Genomic DNA, 22940 nt, shown 5'->3' on the forward strand with positions numbered 1-22940 from the left:
TATAGTCCCCACAAATTCTGACCATGCCATCACCTTTGAGAACCGGAACAATCAGACTGGTCCACTAGTTGAACTCAACCGGCACGATGATGCCCTCTCGATTTCCACTTTCTCTCGCATCACGTATGACACCGCATGTGCCTTGTGGTCGATGGGTCATGTACCGGGAACCAAGTGGATCTGCACCTTCGCCCCAGAGAAATTTCCGATGCCTGCTCAAAACCTGGGCAAATGAGGCATCGTTGACGGATGAAAGCGCTCGGATGTCGTCCCTGTTCCAACGGATTTTTCCCAGCCAGCTTCTGCCGAACAGTGTGGGGCCATCTCCTGGTACAATCCATAGTGATAGTTCATGCACCGCTCCATCATAGGAGACTTTTACTGCTGCACTGCCAATTACAGGGATCAGCTCTTTAGTGTAAGTTCTCAGCTTGGTATGAATAGGGCTCAGTTTGGGCCTTTGTGCCTTCTTGCACCACAACCTCTCGAAGGCCTTTTTGCTCATGATAGACTGACTCGCACCCGTGTCCAATTCCATGGATACTGGAATTCCGTTCAGTTCAGCTTTTAACATGATCGGTGGACATTTCGTGGTGCAGGTGTGTACTCCGTACACTTCTGCCTCCTCAGTTCGAATCTCTAGTTCAGTTTGATCCATCATGGATTGGTCTTCCTCTGCAACATAGTGGTTTGCAGCTCGTCTGCACATTCGCTGGAGGTGCTCCATTGTTCCACAGCCTTTGCACTCAGTGTTTGAAGCGGCATTGATGGGCTTGATGATCACCTCCGCAGCGCCAACAACGTGTTAACTGCCTCACATTCACACTTGATGGCAGACTCTGGGTCATCTGAGGTCATGCAGCTGCAGGCATGTATGTTCTGCCATATGCATTCCTGCCTGAATATGACATTACTTTGTGTACAGTACTTGCTGATGCATCTTTATGCTGCGAAATTTGTTTGGTGTTATCGCTGGGCTATCGTTATGGCTTTACTCAGGTTTGATGTTTCAACAGTCAATAGTTTGCGAAGGATAACCTCATGGCCAATGCCAAGCACAAAAAAAGTCTCTTAGCATTTGCTCCAGGAATCCATCGAACTCGCAATGTCCTGCAAGGTGCCTTAGTTCGGCGACATAGCTCGCCATTTTGTGGCCTTCAGACCGTAGACATGTATAAAATCGATACCTTGCCATCAAAACGCTCTCCTTCAGATTTAGGTGCTCCCAGACCAGCGGCACAGTTCTTCATAGGATTTGGTTGTTGGTTTCACCGGAGCAAGAAGATTCTTCATGAGGCCATAGGTTGTTGCCCTGCAGACGGTAAGGAGGATCATCCTTCATCTGGCAGGGTTCTCATTCCCTTCCAGCTCATTGGCCACAAAGTATTGGTCGAGTCACTCCACAAAGGCTTCCCAATCGTCACCTTCTGAGAATTTCTCCAGGATACCAACAGTTCTCTGCATTTTCACATGATGGTTTGTTATCTATTACTCGTCACCAGTTGTTATGTTTCAAATAAAGCAATGTGACTGAGTACTTTAGACTTGAGTAAGTGTGACCTTAGTCTCTTTATTCTATTCCAGAGTACTAGTACAGCATGGGAGGCCTGCTTATATGCAGTGCTCCTAAGGGATGCCGCAATAGATGCGGCCTCTGGTGGCAGTAGAATGCTGCCACCAAAGGATACATAACACCCTCTATGGCAAGTATATCCTGTATTAGGTAGGAGACCAAAACTGCACACAATACTCCAGGTCTCAGCAAGGTCCTGTATAACTGTAGTAAGACATCCTTACTCCTGTACTCAAATCCTCTTGCAATGAAGGCCAACATACCATTTCCCTTCCTAACTGCTTACTGCACCTGCATGTTTGCTTTCAATGACTGGTGTACCAGGACACCCAGGTCCCTCTGTACATCGACACTTCCCAAGCCATCACCATTTAAATAATACTTTGTACTTATGTGTTTCCTGCCAAAGTGGATAACTTCACATTTATCCACGTTATACTGCATCTGCCATGTGTTTTCCCACTCACTCAACCTATCTAAATCACCTTGCAGCGTCTTTGTATTCTCCTCACAACTCACAATCCCACCTAGTTTGTGTCGTCAGCAAACTTGGAAATATTACATTTGGTTCCCTCATCCAAATCATTTATATACATATATATATATTGTGAATAGCTGGGACCCAAGCACTGATCCCTGTGGTACCCCACTAGTCACTGCCCACCACCTCGAAAAAGACCCGTTTATTCCTACTCTCTGTTTCCTGTCAGTTAACCAATTTTCAATCCATGCCAATACATTACCCCCAATCCTCTATGCTTTAATTTTGCACACTAACCTCTTATGTGGGGCTTTATCAAAGGAGATTACAAAGGTATGAAGGCAGAGTTTGCAATAGTGGACTTGGAAAATAGATTGAGGTGTAAGACGGTTGATAAGCAGTGGCAGACATTTAAGGAGATATTTCATAACTCGCAACAAAAATATATTCCAGTGAGAAGGAAAGACTTTAAGAGAAGACAGAACCATCCGTGTCTAACTGAGGAAAGAAATGGTGGTATCAAATTGAAAACAAGGGCATATAAAGTGGCTAACATTAGTGGGAGGCCAGAGGATTGGGAAATTAAAAAAAAAACACCAAAGGACGACTAAATAAATAATAGAGGGAAGATAGATTAGGAAAGTAAACTAGCAAAAAATATAAAAACAGATAGGAAGAGTTTCTACAGGTATAAAAAAAAAAGAGAGTAGCTAAAGTAAACATTGGTCCCTTAGAAGATGAGACTGGGGAATTAATAATGGAAAATAGAGAAATGGCAGAGACTTTGAACAAATATTTTGTATCGGTCTTCACGGTAGAAGACACTAAAAGCATGCCAATAATGGATAACCAAGGGGCTATAGGGAGGGAGGAACTTAAAACAATCACTGTCACTGAAGAAAAAGTACTCGGTAAAATAATACGACTAAAGGTGGACAAGTGCTCTGGACCTGATGGCTTGCATCCTAGGGTGTTAAAAAAAATGGCTGCAGAGATAGTGGATGCATTGGTTCTAATCTACCAAAATTCCCTGGATTCTGGAGAAGTCCCAGTGAATTGGAAAACCGCAAATGTAACGCCCCTATTTAAAAAAGGAGGCAGACAGAAAGCAGGAAACTTCTAGACCAGTTAGCCTAATATCTATCGTTGGGAAAATGCTGGAGTCCATTATTAAGGAAGCAATAGCGGGACATTTGGAAAAGCATGATTCAATCAAACAGAGTCAGCATGGTTTTATGAAAGGGAAATCATGTTTGATAAATTTGCTGGAGTTCTTTGAGGATGTAACGAACAGGGTGGATAAGGGGGAACTAGTGGATGTGATGTATTTGGATTTCCAAAAGGCATTCGATAAGGTGCCACATAAAAGGTTACTGCACAAGATAAAAATTCATGGGGTTGGGGGTAATATATTAGCATGGATAGAGGATTGACTAACTAACAGAAAACAAAGAGTCGGGATAAATGGGTCATTTTCTGGTTGGCAAACGGTAACTAGTGGGGTGCCACAGGGATCGGTGCTGTGGCCTAATTTAATGATTTGGATGAAGGGACCGAGTGTAATGTAGCCAAGTTTGCTGATGATACAAAGATGCATGGGAAAGCAAGTTTTGAGGAGGACACAAAAAATCTGCAAAGGGATATAGACAGGCCAAGTGAGTGTGGGCAAAAATTTGGCAGACAAATTATAATATGGGAAAGTGTGAGGTTATCCACTTTGGCAGAAAAAATTAAAAAGCAAATTATTATTTGAATGGAGAGAAATTACAAAATGCTGCAGTACAGAGAGACCTGGGGGTCCTTGTGCATGAAACACAAAAAGTTAGTAAACAGGTACAGCAAGTAATCAGGAAGGCAAATGAAATGTTGGCCTTTATTGCAAGGGGGATAGAGTATAAAAGCAGAGAAATCCTGCTACAACTGTACAGGTTACTGATGAGGCCACACCTGGAGTACTGAGTACAATTTTGGTCGCCATATTTAAGGAAGGAAACACTTGCATTGGAGGCTGTTCAGAGAAGGTTCACTAGGTTGATTCCGGAGATGAGGGGGTTGACTTATGAAGATAGATTGAGTAGGTTGGGCCTGTACTCATTGGAATTTAGAAGAATGAGAGCTGATCTTATTGAAACATATAACATACTGAAGGGGCTCGACAAGATAGATGCAGAGAAGGTGTTTCCCCTCATGGGGGAATCTAGAACTAGGGGGCATAGTTTCAGAATAAGGGGTCGCCCAATTAAAACTGAGATGAGGAGGAATTTCTTCTCTCAGAGGGTTGTAAATCTATGGAATTCTCTGCCCCAGAGAGTTGTGGAGGCTGGGTCATTGAATATATTTAAGGTGGAGATAGACAGATTTTTGAGCGATTGGGGAGTGAAAGGTTATGGGGAGTGGGCAGGGAAGTGGAGTTGAGGCCAATACAAGATCAACCATGATCTTATTGAATGGCGGAGCAGGCTTGAGGGGCCAAATGGCCTACTCCTGCTCCTATTTCTTATGTTCTTATGTTCTTATCCCTCTTTCTCTCTCTATTTACATTATCAGTTCCCCATCTCACTAGCCACCTCTCACACTCACCCTTGTCCTTTTCCAAACATACCAACTAACAGCACACAAGGGTAGGCCCTTGGGTCCTTTATCCAATGTTCATGTATGGTTAATGTTGATGTGTTGTCAAACATTGAAATTTTTATTTTCAGGACTTTGTGATCTTGGACAGATTTGTGAGCACATTTGGAAGTTGCTTAGTGAGTTGTAGTGAATGGTGAGACATCAGGGTACCCCCCACAATGGGGGTGAGCATGAAAGGAATGGGTTGGACATTTCAGGGATGCTTTATGGAGCTGATGTGTGGTGGCAACCTGGTGCATCATGTGGTAGTCAGGGTGTACAGCATGAAGTGAAGTAAATGTGGCCATGGTGAGGCCATCACTGGCCACCCAGGCAGCATTGTGGTTGAGTGCTGATGTCCCGTGTACTGTGCAGCATCAGATGATTGTGGAGAAGGTTGTTGTTGGTGGTGATGCTGGTGTGTTTAGTGATGTTGGTGTTGGGGCTGATCATGGTGGAATTCTGAGGACCAAGGTGAGATTTTTTCAAGGGTACCGATGCTGTTGAAATAAATGGCAGGTGAGGTTGAGATGGCAGAAGTGCCCTGTCAATGGTGAAAGAGGTTGCTCCAAGGAGGTGACAGTGAATAGAGAGTTCACTACAAACACTTCCAAAGTGCATACAGCTGGCAAATCTTTTCCAAAACCTGAAGGCTTCAGCTTCTGACATTGGAAAGTGAACAGCTGTGCGATGGTAGCTTTTATACCACTTCTGCAGCTATAGAATAATAATAGAGAGTCACTGAGAACCCGACTCCACTTACCTGGCGTGAAACCTGAGGGACGGCAATGCCGTCAAAAGGTTGATAAAATTGTAAGTGCCTGTTTTTAAGCCTCTTAATTAGCATTTAAGTACTTTTTAATGATAATTACCTGTCCCGCTGCTTGCTGTTAGGTCAGCTATCCAAATGTCAACCTGACAGTTGAGAAACTCACACGGAGGTGGGTTCAGAGTGGGATCCCAACTCACTGTCAATTGAAGCCATTTTGACAGTGGGTCCACCTCTAAACCCGCATTTGCAGGGCTGGGAAAATTCCGGCCTAAGTGTCCTGACCAATTCTAATGACAAGCTTAACTACTTGGATCACTTTCAGAGATGGTGCTCAACTTGGACACTATGGCCGGAAACTTACCAGTCCTACGAGTGCGAGTATGGAGGGGGCCCGCTATAAAAATGGCTGTGATTGACAATGGGCGGAAGTCCGCTTTAAAGCCACCTCCTTGTGAATTTCAAAAGTGCCAGCTCTGGCTACAGATTGCAGACTGGCAATAAGCGACATGTCAGGCAATTGTACTAGTTACCAAACTAGTTTAAAGCTATTTAAGCAGCACTGTACCAGGTCCAAAGGATTTTTCCAAGTTTTTTACAAGGTTCACATTCCTTGGGTATCACGTCAGATAATTGTGTCGAGTTCTCAACAATTCTGGATTGGTTTGACTAGTTAACAGCTGCAGAAGTGGTATAAAACCATTTCATTGCTGTTCAATTTCCAATCTTAGAAGCTGGAGCCTTCAGGATTTGGAATACACTTTTCAGCTTTATGGAGGTTTGCAGTGTTTGCAGTGAACTCTCTATATAGTTTCACCTCCTTGGAGCAACCTCTCTCCACTGACAGATCGCTTCTGTCATCTCAACTTCAGCTGTCACCTTTTCCATCAGCATTGATGCCCTTGAAAAAAATCTCACCTTGGTCCTCAGAATCCCACCACAATCAGCCCCAACACCAGCAGCATCAGGCACACCAACATCACCAACAGCACCAACCTTCTCCACAATCACCTGATGCGGCATAGGACACAGGGCATCAGCACCCAACTATATTGCTGCCTGGGATGCCAGGGATGGCCTCACCATGACCACATTTACTTTACTTGACGCTGTACACCCCGGCTGTCACATGATGTGCCAGGTTGGCACCAACACCATAAAGCATCCCTACAATGCCCAAGCCATTCCTTTCACACTCATCACCATTGTTGGGGGGGGGGGGGGGCGAGGGGGCGAGGGGGGGTTGGACAGAGGGTACCGTTATGTCTCACCATTCACTGCAACTCATTAAGCCACTTCCAAAGGTGCACACAAATCTATCCAAAAACCCAAAATGTTGAAAATATAGATTTCAATGTTTAGCAGAAACCTTACATCAGCATTGGCGATAACACCCAAGTGCCTACCCTTGTGTGTTGATGATTGGACAAAGATGAAGGTGAGTGTGAGGGGTGGCTGGTGAGATGGGGATGTGATAATGTAGATAGAGAGAGAGGGATGCGTGGTGGAAGCTAAGTTGGTGTGAGTAAGGATGTAGAGGAGTAGGGTAGGGAAGGCAGAGTGATGGGGATGTGATGAGCTTGAATGTGGCTTTGCGGTGACGTTTCGTGATCCACTGAGATCATTGAAAGGTTTGTGGTACTGCAGCCAGGTCCTCCTGGCGACATCCCTGCATGTACCCTCCTGCACAAAGTGCAACTAAGCTGCGTTGGTGTCCTGGGGAGGTCTCTTCCGCCCAATGGAAGGGAAGAGAATCTCCCTGCATGCTGTGACTCCCTCCATAAGCATCTGGAGCGAGTGATGGGAGAACCTGGGTGCAGCTGTGTGCAGTGCTTGTCGGTGTATGCAGCACCTCAATGCTGTAGAACACTGACAGCACACCTGTCAAAATGTATGTGGCCATGGTCCCTTTAAGGAAGCCATCTCATGACGCGTCAACAGATTACATCATCAGGTTTGCTTCCTTCCACCATGGAGATCATACACCACGGACCCGCTGAGGTTGATAAAATCCAGCTCTATAATTGAGACATATTAATTAGCTTTATAAAAGTCTCACCAATTCCTCCCTTTTCCCAATGTGCAAATCAACAGCAAAGAACCTTACAATGAAACTAAGGCCTCTTGTCCTACTATCAGAGCAAGGACCACGGAATATAAATTGCCTTTTGTTTTCTATGTAGTGGCAGATTCTAACCTGTCTTGCAGCAATGGCCAGCAATTGTTAATTGTACCTAAGGTCTAACTCCAGCTCCCATCTATATCTTATAAGAATTAAGCTTACAGGTAGCAAAGTGATCCAATATATTAGGTGGGTGGAGATAGATAGATAGACAGACAGACAGACAGACAAATAGATAGATATAGTTACTGCATTTCCTTCATTGTTGAATTTAATTACCTTTTTCCTTCCAGTCCTATAGTAAGGAGGAGCACAGATGTAACAAAAACTTATTTGACAAAATCTGAGCAACTTCTCAGAGTGGATGACCATGACTTTACAATGAGACCTGGATTTGGAGGTAGGAACCAACAGCTATCTTTGCTTAAGCTTGTACCTTGTAATATTGGAAGGCCATTGCATGGAGCTGAAATTTCCAGACATATTTTATAGCACAGCTGTATTTTTGGTTTTAAACATTTAGTTTGAATAGTTAATAGTCAGATGAGCAGATTAACATTTGACAGGGTGTAAAAATTGAAAACAAATTAAGCCTATGCACTCTCACAGACAGGCCTGACTGATGTTTTCAAACAACCACTTAATTCTAAGAAGGCATTGTCACCACTTTTGTTGTGACCGTCACTACGCTCTTGCCACACTCTTGTGGAAATTTCAAGGTTGGCTTTCTTTTCTCTAAAGTAGGGAAGTCAAAAATTAAAATGAATTTTAAAGAGGCCAGGGCCCAGTTAGTTTCCACAGATATATAACCCAATATTTAATACAGTAATGTTTCAGTTTCTAGGTTGCTCCATTGAAGAACATGCAGCATAAGAGCTATTTTTCGCTTAATTAGTGGCATGATGCAGTGAGCCAGGATGGTGGAGTTCCAATTGCAATGCCACAAGGTTGGGCACAGGTTCACTCTCTCTCAGTAGAGCTTTCATGATATGCAGGGAAAAGAGGCAAAATCAGAGGGAGTCTCTTTTCTTGTGCACCTCTTAGCAACCAGCTCAGAATGGCATTGGCAGAGGCTTTGGAGTTGCTACCCTTCATTCTTAGCTACCGCAGGCGTATGGCCTGAGAAGGCCCAGGGGTGGAGGTCCGAGCTAGGCAAAAAAAAGCAAAAATCGAATGCATTTCATAAGAAAATATATATTTTCTTCATTCTTACTTGATTGAATAACATTAGTAGAAAGGAAAATGTTCTTATTTGTTCTTATAAATATTCTACTCATCCCTATGAAGAATTTGAGAATTTACTTTTAAATGTTCACGGTTTTGTCAATAGATGAAGAAGCTGTAAGCATATTTTTCTCTCTGTGTAAAGTTAGAGTTCCACAGGGGCTCTCCCAATTATCCATTGTAACTTCTGTTAAAGGTCTGTGGCGGATCTACCGCCAAAATTTTGGTAGACAAATTTACCACAGAGAATAGTGAGAATTCTCGCAGATATTCAACCCCAAATTCGTTTACTAAACTGATATTATAAAACTCCTCCATTTAGTTAAAAAAATCTCTTTGACTTTACACACAGAACAAATTATGTCTTGATTTTTAATCCCCAAAGTCACTATTTGAGTTTATGGTACAGGTCTAAACTCGGAGAACCTGCAGAATTTAAGTTCCCAAATATTTGTATGTTTTTCAATCATTTTTGGATTTGATTTGTTTTTAAATTAGGGCTTTTTATTTTTCCCTTCCTGATTGCTTAAGACCTCGGAGCGCATCATTCACATGTCATCTCCTGGTCTGCGAGTCGTACATGTCCTGTGAAGTAACAAGATAAGGGCAGTAACTAAACTAAAGGGGAGGGGGTAAAAGGCAGGACTTGTGTATGTTAAGTTAAAGAAAGAAGACGCATTTTTAGGACATCTCAAAGCACTGTACAACCAATGAAGAAACGAATGTAGTCATTGCTGTAATGTGGGGAAATGGGGCAGCCAATTTGGACCTAGCAAGGTCCCACAATAGCAATGAGATAAACGACCAAATAATCTTTTTTAGTGGCATTGGTTGAAGGATAACTATTGGCCAAGCTACTAGGAGATCTGCCTTGCTCTTCTTCAAATAATAATAATAATAATAATAATGCCCACCTAAGAGGGCAGACAGGCCTTCATTTAAAATATCCTCTGACTGTGTAGCACCTCCTCAGTAGTGCACCAAAATGCCAGTCTAGATTATGTGCTCAGGACTCTTGGGCTTGAACCCACAACCTTCTGAGGCAAGAGTATGACCACATCACCAAAGCTGGCACCATAATTACTAATGAAAATCTCAACATTATTTTACAGTAAACATTCCTATTTTCCCATTTTATGAATCACTAATATCATTAAGATTACGTCTCGTCGCTACATATTCCAGTTAATAATTATAGTATTAATCCGTCAAACTTCTTAGGGATTTAATCTCGCACCTGTCAGGGAGAAAAACCCCTTCATGCTTGGCTTTTATTTTTATAAAATAATCAGTTGACCCTTCCAAAGAGAAGGATTAAAGGAAATGCAGTTTAGGCCACTGGATTAGATTCTGCAGTAATTTATTTCACTTCCCTGAATGACAGATGGTCTTCCAGATAATTCATATTTTAAATAAAAAAGTGCATTTACTTAAAATGAAACAACATTTCAGAAACGTAACTATTCCAATGCTGTCTGGTACACTAATGTCTGGCACATAAAAACAAACAGAATTTATTTTAATTTTAAGAAGAGCATTAATCTATTGTGAATGGTCATGTTCTCTGTGACGGAGTTTTTAAATTCCTTTTAAAACCAATGATTTTCTTTGTATTCACGCAATACAGATAAAGATGGCCTATATTAGTGCCCACCCAATCTTTCGCTGTCATTTCTGAGCAGGCACATTTAAGGAGGCAGTAATAATATGGTGCTGTCATAATCCAGTTTTCCATCATTGCCAATTCATTTACGTTCAGCCCGTATAAAACAGGTGGCCAGATTTATAGGAAAAGTGGGAGTAGATTTATAGGCCGAACAGGTACTTTCCAATGATTCCTAGAAGGCTGGGAGCTGAAATTGCCATGTTTGTGCCTCCCGTTAGCGTCTCCGAACTGTTTTCGCTCGAGGAGGGGTGGGGGTTGGGGAGGCTACCGGCTCCCAAGAAAATTTGCGGGAGTTAGCGTAGGCACTGACACGGTTGTTCTGCGCCTTGCAAGGCTGCTGTGAGCGGTATCAGCGCAAGCCTCGCAGGTCGCAAACTGGGCCGACATCCGCTCGCGAGGCGGAAGTTAAAGGGGAGGTCGGGAGCGTCGTGCGCCGCCATTTATTTTCCGGCTGACTCACCAGTCGGCCCCTTCTGTGTTTCTTTGGCGTGCTCCGGGCCGCCATTGTGCAGCCTGGCACTCCGTTTGGGTGCCGGGCTACGGCCTCGGCACCACGCCACTCTGATGGCCCAGTGGAGGCCATCAAAGGCCTGGCAGAGCGCAACGGCCCTCCCCTTTAACGGAAGGGGAGGGGCATTGAAACACGTCAGCGTTACGTGGAGAAGCCGCATAGCACTGACGAACGTGCCCGAGTAGTGCCCCCGAACCCGCCCCAAACAAGAAGTGGAGTGCGTGACATTGCGCTCCACTTCCTGTGAGGGGCAGTAACCGCAATTTCCTGCCCCGAGTCGGTTACCGCCCCCAAATGGGGCGCTGGGAAATTTTGCCCCCATATTTCTAAGCAGATTTTGCATTTTTCATTCTTTTCTGCATCTGACACCTTTCCTATCTACCTTTGTGCCTTTTGCAATGAAGCTGCCATTCCCCCCCACCCCCGCATTTTAAAGAGCTTTGCCATAAAAAATTTCGCAATGTTTTTGTATTTTGGAGGAATGCCATGCTAATCAGGCAAGCAGCCATCTGCCAGTACTCCAATGCCAAAATATACAGCTGTTGTCCCAGCTATCCTGGCCAAAAGAAAGAATTAGAATCATAGGGTTAGAATCTCCACTTTTTTTGCATGCTTAACGCCCACTTAACGCCCATTTTACCGCTGAAATGACGTATAACGCCCATATATCACCCATTCTGGCACAAAATGGAAACTGACGGGCTTTTTTAGGAGACTTATTGCCGAGCGTTATTTTCCCAATGGGCTTAATGCTGAGAAAAAATATCACCGCCCGGCCACTTTTTTGGGGCAGAATCAGCAGAATGGGCGAATTCAACGCCCATAATATCGGCCATCGATACTTTCCGAACGGAATTAACGCCGAGATTCAATATTAACATCCGGCGACTGTTTTTTGTCATAAAGAGCATATTTACCCAAACTAGCAGCCATAGAAATCGCCCATCTTCAATTTCACCACCTCGCACACATATCACCCACAATATCGCTCGCTCAAAAAAATGCCCATAAAAAGTGGAACTAACCGGAACGAATGCCAGCGGTGTGGCTGGCATTTGTTAAATCCCACTCTTACATGAGGAGCTGATATCGGAAAGATTTGACTGAAAGAGCGCCGATGCGAGTGACAACGCTGACACACTGCTGTGTGTGTGAAGCTCAGACATCAATGGTGCCCATCACCTTGGTGCCAGTTAAAGTTTAAGTTGATTGATGTTAAATTGTATTTAACCCTTTCATGGTAAGGAATCACCAGTGTGTAATGGTCCAGCTATCTGAGACAATGCGCAACAAGGTTATTTGCAGCCATAATCTGTACCATGCATTGTACCATGTAATTACATGTAGCAGCCAACAGATGGGGAAAGCCTGGGAGGCACACATTACTGCACCTCGTGTTGCCTCCCTACATAAAGCAGGCTTCCCCTGCAGGTTTCACTTTTGGAGTTTACATTAAAGCTAAAGATCACAAGGTGATCAGCTCCAGCAATGGGCCATGTGTGATTTATTACAGTGATATGTATATGTATCAACTGGCGACGAAGGCGGTATACTAACACGCAGCTCTGGCCACCGTTGACTACATCGAGCGATATTGTGTTGGGGAAGACTGGAATGACTTCATTGACCGGCTGGATCAATGCTTTGTTGCGAGAGACTTAGAGGGAGACGCAAATGCCAGAAAACGCAGGGCCGCCCTCCTCATGGTCTGCGGATCACGGACATACGCACTGATCAAGGACGTACTGGCCCCGACGAAACCCACTGAGAAAAGTTACGTAGAACTGTGCGAGCTAGTTCGAAATCACCCAAAGCCGAAACGCAGTGCGCTCATGGCGAGGTACCATTTCTAAACCCACCGGCGTGGGGTAGGCCAAGATGTGGCGCCGTTCATCGCTGAGCTAAGGCATCTTGCTGGGCCATGCAAATTCAGGACAATTCTTTGAAGAAATGTTAAGAGACTTCTTTGTTTTGGGAATCGGGCACGAAGAGATTTTCTGCAAATTGCTAGCGGAGGAAGGCTTGGACCTCGCCAAAGCCACCCTGATTGCTCAGGCATACATGGCCAGAGAGGGAGAAACAAAGCTAGCTACTCACAACTTCGGAATCACCCAGGGCCAATAAGCTGCATTCGTCGGCAGACAGGAGAAGTGCCCCCAGCTGGGCTAATGCGACCTCTGCTCGACCGGAGATGACTCACTCACCACAACAATGGTCTAATGCGAAGAGATCAGTGTCTGTGAATGCAAGTCCATCAGCAAACTGTTGGTGCTGTGGAGGGGTTCATCGTGCAAACCAGTGCAGGTTCAAACAATATGTCTGCAAGAATTGCTCAATGATGGGGCACCTCCAACGAATGTGTAAACGTGCTACAGCTCGATACGTAGCGGAGGATGGGATCAAGCGTAGATCCTGAGGATCGCGCAGAGATGACCGAGGAGGAAGAGGTACATGGGGTGTACGTGCATGAAGTGCACACCTTTACCAACAAGTGTCCCCCGATTATGATGGACATTAAACTAAACGGCATACCGGTACCGATGGAATTTGACACGGGTGCGAGCCAATTGATCATGAGCCAGAAGGCCTTCGAGAAGTTATGGGCAAACAAGGCACACAGGCCCAAGCTGAGTACAATCGACGTGAAGCTGCGTACCTACACTAAAGAGATTATCCCGGTCCTCGGAAGTGCAATGGTTCAGGTGCTGTATGATGGTTCTGTGCATAAATTGCCACTATGGATTGTTCCTGGTAACGGGCCCATGCTGCTTGGCAGAAGCTGGCTATGGAATTTTAACTGGAAATGGGGCGATGTAAAAGCATTATTGTCGGTGGAGAAAGCCACGTGTGCGCAGGTCTTAGACAAGTTTCCGTCACTGTTCCAGTCTAGCATTGGCAGCTTCACAGGGACCAAGGTGACAATTCACCTCAGCCCAGACGCGAGATCCATTCACCACAAGGCCAGAGCAGTCCCTTACATGATGCGGGAGAAAGTAGAATCGAGATAGATTGGCTTCAGCGCGAAGGCATTATATCGCCAGTGGAATTTAATGACTGGGCCAGTCCCATTGTCCCCGTTCTTAAAATTAATGGGACAATTAGAATCTGTGGGGATTATAAAATAATCATAAACCGAGTATCGTTACATAACCAGTACCCGCTACTCAAGGCGGAGGATTTGTTCGCAGCCCTGTCGGGCGGAAAGCTGTTTTCGAAATTGGACCTCACCTCGGCGTACATGACCCAGGAGCTGGCGGAATCAGCCAAGAAGCTGACGTGCATAAACACACAAAAGGGGCTGTTCGTATACAACCGGTGCCCCTTCGGGATGCGCTCAGCGGCTGTGATCTTCCAACGAACATGGAGAGCCTGCTGAAATCTGTCCCGGGAATGGTCGTCTTCCAAGACAACATCTTGATCACTGGACATGACATCGATGAACACCTCCATAACCTGGAAGAGGTGCTACGCCGATTAATCGAGTAGGTCTAAGGTTGAAACGAACCAAATGCGTCTTCTAGGCACCAGAGGTGGAATTCCTGGGAAGGAGAATCACAGCAGATGGCATCAGACCCTCAGACTCCAAGACGGAGGTGATCCAGAAGGCCCCGAGACCACGCAACACGACGGAGCTGCGCTCGTTCCTAGGACTACTGAACTACTTTGGTAACTTTCTGCCTGGGCTGAGCACTCTGTTTGAACCATTACTTGTATTGCTCCATAAGGGTGATGACTGGGTCTGGGGTAAAAATCAAGAAACTGCCTTCGAGAAGGCCAGAAACTTATTGTGCTCAAACAAACTACTTGCTGTATGATCCCTGTAGGCATCTTGTTTTAGCATGCAATGCATCATCCTACAGGATCGGGTGTATGCTCTGTCATGTATGTAACCTCTATGTAACACCACTGCAATACTGTATATACTTAAGCAATGCACACCTTGACCACAGGGAGTGAACTTGGTCCTTACCTGGTCATCCAGGTATATAAAGGGAGGTCCCACGCAGGGTCATCACTTCTTGGTCCTGTGAATAAAGGTTCAGGTCATAGAGTGACCTTGTCCATAGAATGTGCCTCGTGTGGGTTTTGTGCCATTGAGTAAGGACTTTACATTGGCGTTGAGAAACGGGAATCAACGACCCATGAGAATGGCCACTGGTAGCACAGAGGAACGGTACTGTGATGGTGAGGACTGGGACGATTTCATTGAGAGGCTCCAGCAGAGCTTTGTCATGAAAGAATGGCTGGGAGATGCAGCGGCCAACAAGCGAAGGGCCCATCTGCTGACCAGCTGCGGACCTAAGACTTACGCGCTCATGAAGGACCTACTAGCACCCGAAAAGTCGGCGGACAAAACCTTTGAAGAGTTCAGCAAACTAATCGGTGAGCACCTCAAACTGGCGAGCAGCATACACATGGCCCGACACAGATTCTATATCCACCGACGTCGTGAAGGACGGAGCATACCGGATTTCGTTGCGGTCCTCCGGCGGTTGGCCAGCCTCTGTAAGTTCACAGACACCTGCAGGGGGGAAATGTTAAGGGATTTCTTTATTGAGGGCATCGGTCATGCGGGGATTTTCCAAAAGTTAATCGAGACCAAGGACTTGACTTTGGAAGCGGCGGCGTTGATGGCTCAGATTTTCATGGCGGGGGAGGAGATAACCAAAATAATATACACGTGCAATTCTGCCTCCAATGCGGCGGGGGATCAGGGAGTCAATATCATAAACGCAACTCAGAGCCCCGCAGGCAGGCAAGGGCAATTCAACACGCCACAGGCAGCAATAGACCCCAGAGTAGGTTTTCAACAGAGACAATGGCAGGCTGAACGGACATTTACGCCATCACAGTGGACAATGCAGTCCGGGATGGGGCCATTGACACCCGCTGACAGGGTACTTAAGGGCAGTCAAAGAAAAATTCAGCGAGGAATGCCGGGTCATAGCTCCTTTGTTCACAACAATGAGAATCTCAGCTCATGCTGGAGGTGTGGGGGCAAACACTCTGCCAGGACTTGCAGGTTTCAACAATTTGTCTGCAGAAATTGTAACCTCAATGCCATTTAGCCAGAATGTGTAGGAAGCCGGTAACCAGGCTAATTTACGAGGCGGATGGACCAGAAGAGGGGTCTGTGATGCAGGATGACTCTTGGGGTAAATCAATGGATGCTGAAGTTCAGCGGGTTCATGTGGCAAACATTCACAGCTCATATACCAAAACGCCACCAATGATGATGAAGGTTTTATTAAACGGCATCCCAATATGCATGGAGCTGGACACGGGGGCCAGCCAGTCACTCATGAGCATTCAACAATTCGAAAAGCTATGGCCACTCAAAGCCAGTAGACCCAAACTAGAACGCATTGAGACACAACTACGGACGTATACCAAAGAAATCATTCCAGTACTAAGCAGTGAAATGTTGGCGGTCACACACAATGGATCAGTGAACTGGCTGCCACTCTGGATTGTCCCGGGCAATGGTCCCGCACTGTTGGGAAGGAGCTGGTTAGCTGAGATGAACTGGAAATGGGGGGATGTGCACGCAATGTCATCAGTGGAGCGAAGTTCGTGCTCACAAGTCCTACAACAATTTAAGTCACTATTCCAACCTGGCGTCGGGACATTCAAAGGTACAAAAGTAGTGATACGCATCACCCCGGACGCCAGACCAGTGCACCACAAAGCCAGAGCGGTGCCGTATGTGATGCGGGAGAAAATTGAGAGCGAATTGGACCATTTGCTGAGACAGGGCATAATCTCGCCCACTGAATTCAGCGACTGGGCAAGCCCCAGCGTTCCTGTCCTAAAAGCGGATGGTTCTGTCAGGATCTGTGGCGACTATAAGGCCACTATCAATCGGGTGTCCCTACAAGATCAATATCCGCTCCCGAGAGCGGCAGATCTTTTCACCACGCTGGCAGGCGGCAAGCTGTTTACCAAGTTGGATCTCACTTCAGCCCAAGAACTGGCCGATGAATCTAAACTACTGACCACCATCACCACGCACAAGGGACTGTTCGTTTACAACAGGTGCCTGTTTGGCATTCGATCAGCGGCCGCGATTTTTCAAAGAAACATGGAAAGCCTGCTCAAATCCATTCCTGGAACAATCGTATTCCAGGACGACATCCTCATCATGGGTCGTGACACCGGGGAACATCTCCACAACCTGGAAGAGGTGCTACGCCGACTGGACCGGGTAGGCCTGCGACTCAAGAAGTCTAAATGTGTGTTTTTGGCTCCTGAGGTTGAGTTCCTGGGCAGGAGGGTTGCTGCAGATAGGATTCAGCCCACCGATTCCAAAACAGAGGCGATTCGACGAGCACCCAGGCCCGGCAACACATCGGAGTTGCGTTCATTTCTGGGACTCTTGAACTATTTCGGGAACTTTCTGCTGAACTTAAGCACGTTGTTGGAGCCGCTTCACGTGCTCCTGTGTAAGGGTTGTGATTGGTTTTGGGGGGACTGTCAAGAACGGGCTTTCAATCGGGCAAGGAACCTACTTTGTTCAAATAAATTATTGACCCTGTACGACCCCTGTAAGAAATTGGTTCTGACATGTGATGCATCGTCCTATGGATTTGGATGCGTGTTGCAGCAGAGTAATGCTAAGGGCCAACTACAACCAGTGGCTTATGCTTCCAGGTCGCTCTCTCAAGCAGAACGGTGATATGGGATGGTTGAGAAGGAGGCACCCGCGTGTGTCTATGGTGTAAAAAAAATGCATCCGTACCTTTTTGGCAGGAGGTTCGAATTAGAAACGGACCACAAGCCGTTAACATCCCTGTTGTCAGACAGCAAGGCTGTCAATGCCAACGCGTCATCCCGCATACAGCGATGGGCTCTCACGCTGGCTGCTTATGACTACTCCATCCGGCACTGGCCTGGCACAGAAAATTGCACTGACGCGCTCAGCAGGCTTCCACTGGCCACCACCGAGGGGGCAGCGGAGCAAAGCGCTGAGATGGTCATGGCCGTTGATGCCTTTGACAGCGCAGGCTCCCCCATCACAGCCTGCCAGATCAAAATCTGGACAAACAGAGATCCCCTCCTATCCCTGATTAAGAAATGTGTCCTGCACCTATTTTCTATGTTTCTATGTTTCTATGTTTCAGCAAGTGAACGTGTCGGGTAAGCTCCAACCTGTCGTGTATGCGTCCCGCAGCCTTTCCAAGGCCGAAAGGGGGTACAGCATAGTCAAAAAGGAGGCCCTAGCTTGTGTGTATGCGGTAAAAAAGATGCACCAGTCCCCAGTTGGCCGGCGGTTCGAACTAGAAACCGGTCACAAGCCGCTCACGTCATTATTCTCTGAGAGCAAAGGCATTAATACTAACGCCTCAGCTCGCATTCAGAGGTGGGCATTACCGCTGTCCGCTTACGACTACACGATCCGCCACAGACCAGGCACCGATAACTGCATTGATGTGCTCAGCCGGCTCCCGCTCGCCACCATCGAGTGTGAAACGGAGCAGCCCGCGGAACTGGTCATGGCCATGGAAGCTTTTGAGGGCGGAGGGTCACTGATAAGAATCTGGACCAGCCAAGACTCACTGCTGTCCCAGGTGAAAAACTGTATATTAACTGGAAACTGGGCAACCACGTATGGAGAGATGCATGGCGATTTTAAGCCGTTTCACCACCGCAAGGACGAGTTATCCGTCCAGGCCGACTGCATTTTGTGGGGAAATCGCGTAGTACTGCCCAAGAAGGGCAGAGATTTATTTGTCAAGGATCTCCATAGTGCACGCACCCCGGCATTGTAACGATGAAAGCCATTGCGAGATCGCACGTGCGGTGGCCCGGCATCGACACAGATTTAGAGTTGTGCGTACGCCGGTGCAACACGTGCGCGCAACTCAGCAACACACCCAGGGAAGCTCCCGAGCCTGTGGTCTTGGCCCTCCAAACCCTGGTCCCGCATCCACGTAGACTACGCGGGTCCCTTTCTAGGAAAAATGTTCTTGGTTGTAATTGATGCTTATTCTAAATGGATCGAATGTGTTATAATATCGTCCAGCACATCCACCGCCACAATAGAGAGCCTTCGGACAATGATCGCCACCCATGGCCTGCCCGACGTCCTTGTTAGTGACAATGGACCATGCTTTATGATTCCGAATTTCGTGAATTTATGGGCTGTAATTACATAAAGCATGTCAGGTCGGCCCCGTTCAAACCAGCCTCCAATGGCCAAGCTGAACGGGCAGCACAGATCATAAAGCAGGGCATGCAGCGAGTGACAGAAGGCTCCTTGCAGACCCATCTGTCTCGCGTGCTGCTTGCATATCGGACGAGGCCCCACTCACTCACAGGGGTTCCACCCGCCGAACTCCTCATGAAGAGGACCCTCAAAACAAGGTTATCACTCTCGTGCACCCGGTTTTCAGTGAGATTGTCAAAAACCAGCATCTTAAGCAATGTACATATCATGACCGCAACTCTGTCACACGTTGTATCAACGTTGATGACCCTGTTTTCGTGCTGACCTTTGGTACGGGCCCCAGTAGCTCGCAGGCACTGTCGTAGCTAAAGAGGGGAATAGGGTATTCGTGGTAAGATTCACTAATGGCCAAACCTGCAAGAAGCACATCGATCAAACCAAATTGAGGTTCACCGATGATCCAGAACCGCTGGATAACTACAGTGACATCGACTTCCAACAACAGCAACAGAACCTGCGGTTCACCAAGAGACAGAACCCATCGCACCGGACAGTCCGACCAGAGCCGCAACACCGCAAGGCAGCGACACTCCGGTCAGGCCGCCCACACCCTGCTTCCAACTCAGACGCTCAACCAGAGAACGCAGACCCCCGGTCAGGCCCGACCTGTAAACCACATCTAAGACTTGGGGGGAAGTGTTGTGATGTATTTGCAGCCATATCTTTACCATGTATTGTACCATGTAATTACATGTAGCAGCCAACAGATGGGGAAAGCCCAGGAGGCACACATTACTGCACCTCGTGCTGCCTCCCTACATAAAGCAGGCTCCCCCTCCAGGTTTAACTTTTGGAGTTTACAAGGTGATCAGCTCCAGCAATGGGCCACGTGTGATTTATTACAGTGATATATATACTTATCAGTTATGTTCAATAACAAAAGGTTAATACCAACATTGGTCTGAAATCATAAGTATCACAGCCAATAATACCCAATTCTCACCCACATCCCACTTTTTCCACCATTGACATCAATCACATGTTCAACATGTCCAGCAACACAGAATACAAAGGCAAAGCAGGAGCATGGTCCCCAGCCCCCATACATTGCAACAAATTGCATACACCCAGATGGAGATATAACACAGCCATCATCTGTGGACATGCACCTCACTTTCCTTTCCCCCCTCCTCTTCTTCTCCCCACATCTACCCCTTCCCCTCCTCGCTCCACGGCACCTGGCCGAACAGCTCCTCAGGCGGTGCCTCATTGGGGGGATGAAGGCAGCTGCGTTGGTTGGACGGGTACGGGAGCGGGGAGTGCCGAGGGGGCAACATTCTCTGATGCAGAAGCAGGATCTTGGTCCTTGCTCTCATCTGTCATTCGCAGTGGTGGTGCGGAACCTAGAGGTGGAGTGCCGCACTCTGGGACCACTAGGAGGGCTGTGGCAGCAGTGTTCCTGGCTATCGCATCCAGGGCCTCCGCCATCCATGGAACGTACTCAGTCATGGTGGCCAGCTGTTGGGATATGTCCCCCAAAGCTTCGATGAGCTGGTCACCAATGTCTACAGTCCTCCTGGACAACTGTACGATCTCTCCGCTGTTATGTCACGCTCGTGAAACAGACCTGCCGCATCCACGAGGCCTCCGCGGGGTCAGCGCCGTCCTGGGGACAAATGGGGTACCCTGTGGAGAGGTGCTTGTGGCCTGTACCTCCAGAGTGGAGGTGGGAATGACCGGAGGACCAATCGATGGCCTTGGGGTGGAATGGGTTCTGGAGCGTGGCGATGCAGGTTCTTCGAAGTTCTCTTATCCATGGAGAACAGACCAAGCAGATTGACAGGCGACAATCGGAGCTCCTCAGCACCAGATGTAGTAGGATCGTCCACCGACTCCTGCCCCACGACCCCACCTTCTGCCCTCTGTGGTCTTGCCGAGGGCCGCGCTGCTGGCTGAGCTGCAAGATATAAATGAGGTTGTTAGAGGAGAAGGGGGTGCTAGGGTGACAAGGTGAGTCCAGCGCTACATACAGCATATGCACGACAAAAGCACCACTGCTCTCAAAATCATCGCAGACATCACATTTCATGACCATCAACACATTGTGCATTGCAATGATTTTTATTAGGCCAGCATTATTTCCATGACAGTTTTAGAAATCATCTAACATATATGATTGGTTGGATATGAGTTGGTGTGGCATCTATTGACTTTACATCACGCAATGGTGTAAGTTTTACTCACGTGGCATCACTTCAGGGTCTGCCGATGCATCCATGGCTGTCTGGGGGTGCTTCCCCACGAGTGCTCGCACTCACTCCTCCTTCTCAGTGATATTGCTGGGGACTGGTGGCCCCCCACCCGTTTGCCTCTGCATGGATCTCATTGCCGATAGCTTCTTCTGTAAGAGGTGACAGGATGACATGGCATGAGATCATTGCATGATATCACTGCTAGGTACTGTCACAGAGACTGATACAACACATAACCGACAGATGTAATCATGATTATGATGATAATTATCATTCTTTACCTAAAGACGTCCACCATGACTGCAGGCTTTGAGTAAAACATTCCCGGTAAAAGCGCAAGACCTCACATCTGCTGATAGTCACTCATGACTGTTACAAATCAAATTATATAAATACAAAAGTACATCAATGTAATACTTACTCTGGTGGATCCCACAAGGTTGTTCCATCGTTTGAGGCATTGGTCGACCTCACGCACCTCGTTGGTTGCCGACGAGACCACCTCTGCTATCTCGATCCATATCCTCTGATAGGCCTTTGGGATGGGCTTCCCACGCCTTCCCTGTGTCAAATCACCCCACCATAACTCGACCTCCTGCAGGAGGGAGTCATTTGCCTTGTCCGAGAACCTCCTGGCTCTTTTGCGGCCTCCAATGTGCTCCTCTCCCACCTCACTGCTCTCTCCAGCGTCAGTCTCCACAGCATGCTGTGATGCCTCCTCCTCTCCCTCCATTATAGGGCAAATTTGGTCAAATAGATGGCTGATAACTGCTAATTTTTGTTTGCCTACTTGCTGTGAAACCCAAAATCTCCCTCCTTCCTCCCAAAGCAGCCACACCACACCCAGCCACGCCTTCAATCCCGCTGAGCTCCCTCTCTCTCTGTCTCCTCTTCTGCGCATGTCATGGTGACCCTTGACCTCCAAAATCACAGGAATCGAGCTTTGCCATGCTGTTGCTAAGGACGGCCACACTTTACGGCAGAAGGTCAAAAAAATGTAATGCTACTGCCCATTTGATATCGCTCGCAGTAACACCCATTTTCAAAAACGTAAACTAGGTGTTTTGAGAATGGGCGCGAAGCCGGCGATCTGAAAACCCTTTTTTACAGCCCACGCCAGAAATAACACCCATTTTTGGGCGATAAGCTCAAAAGTGGAGGTTCCAGCCCATAGAATGGTTACAGCACAGAAGGAGGCCATTCAGGCCGTCGAGCCCATGCCGGTTGTCTGCAAGAGCACTTCAGCTAGTCCCTGCAATTCTTTTTCTTTCAGCTATTTATCCAATTTCCTTTTGAAAGCCATGACTGAATCTGCCTTCTCCACCATTTCAGGCAGTGCATTCCAGATCCTAACCACTCGCTGTAAAAAAAGTTTTTCCTCATGTCATCTTTGGTTCTTCTGCCAGTCACCTTAAATCTGTATCCTCTGGTTCTCGACCCTTCCGCCAATGGGAACCGTTTCTCTCTATCTACTCTGTCTAGACCCCTCGTGATTTTGAACACCTCTATCAGATCTCCTCTCAACCTTCTCTGCTCTGAGGAGAACAATCCCAGCTTCTCCA

General features: G+C 47.0%; 1 protein-coding gene across 2 annotated transcripts in view; it reads left to right on the plus strand.

Moving 5' to 3' along the window:
- The first annotated feature begins 2156 nt into the window (after positions 1-2156).
- The window catches only part of LOC139266896 (gamma-aminobutyric acid receptor subunit rho-1-like), a 68296-nt gene continuing 47512 nt past the window's right edge, over positions 2157-22940 (plus strand). The window contains exons 1-2 of one of the 2 annotated variants that reach the window (XM_070884514.1): positions 2157-2165; positions 7862-7958. In XM_070884514.1, the coding sequence (XP_070740615.1) occupies positions 7940-7958 (19 nt within the window). In that variant the 5' untranslated portion in view covers positions 2157-2165; positions 7862-7939. Of the gene's footprint in view, positions 2166-7855; positions 7959-22940 lie in introns of those variants that run through there. The other variant, XM_070884513.1, reaches the window with a different exon arrangement.

This window comes from Pristiophorus japonicus, chromosome 7 (genome assembly GCF_044704955.1).
Source record: "Pristiophorus japonicus isolate sPriJap1 chromosome 7, sPriJap1.hap1, whole genome shotgun sequence".
Classification (NCBI taxonomy): Eukaryota; Metazoa; Chordata; class Chondrichthyes; family Pristiophoridae; genus Pristiophorus; species Pristiophorus japonicus.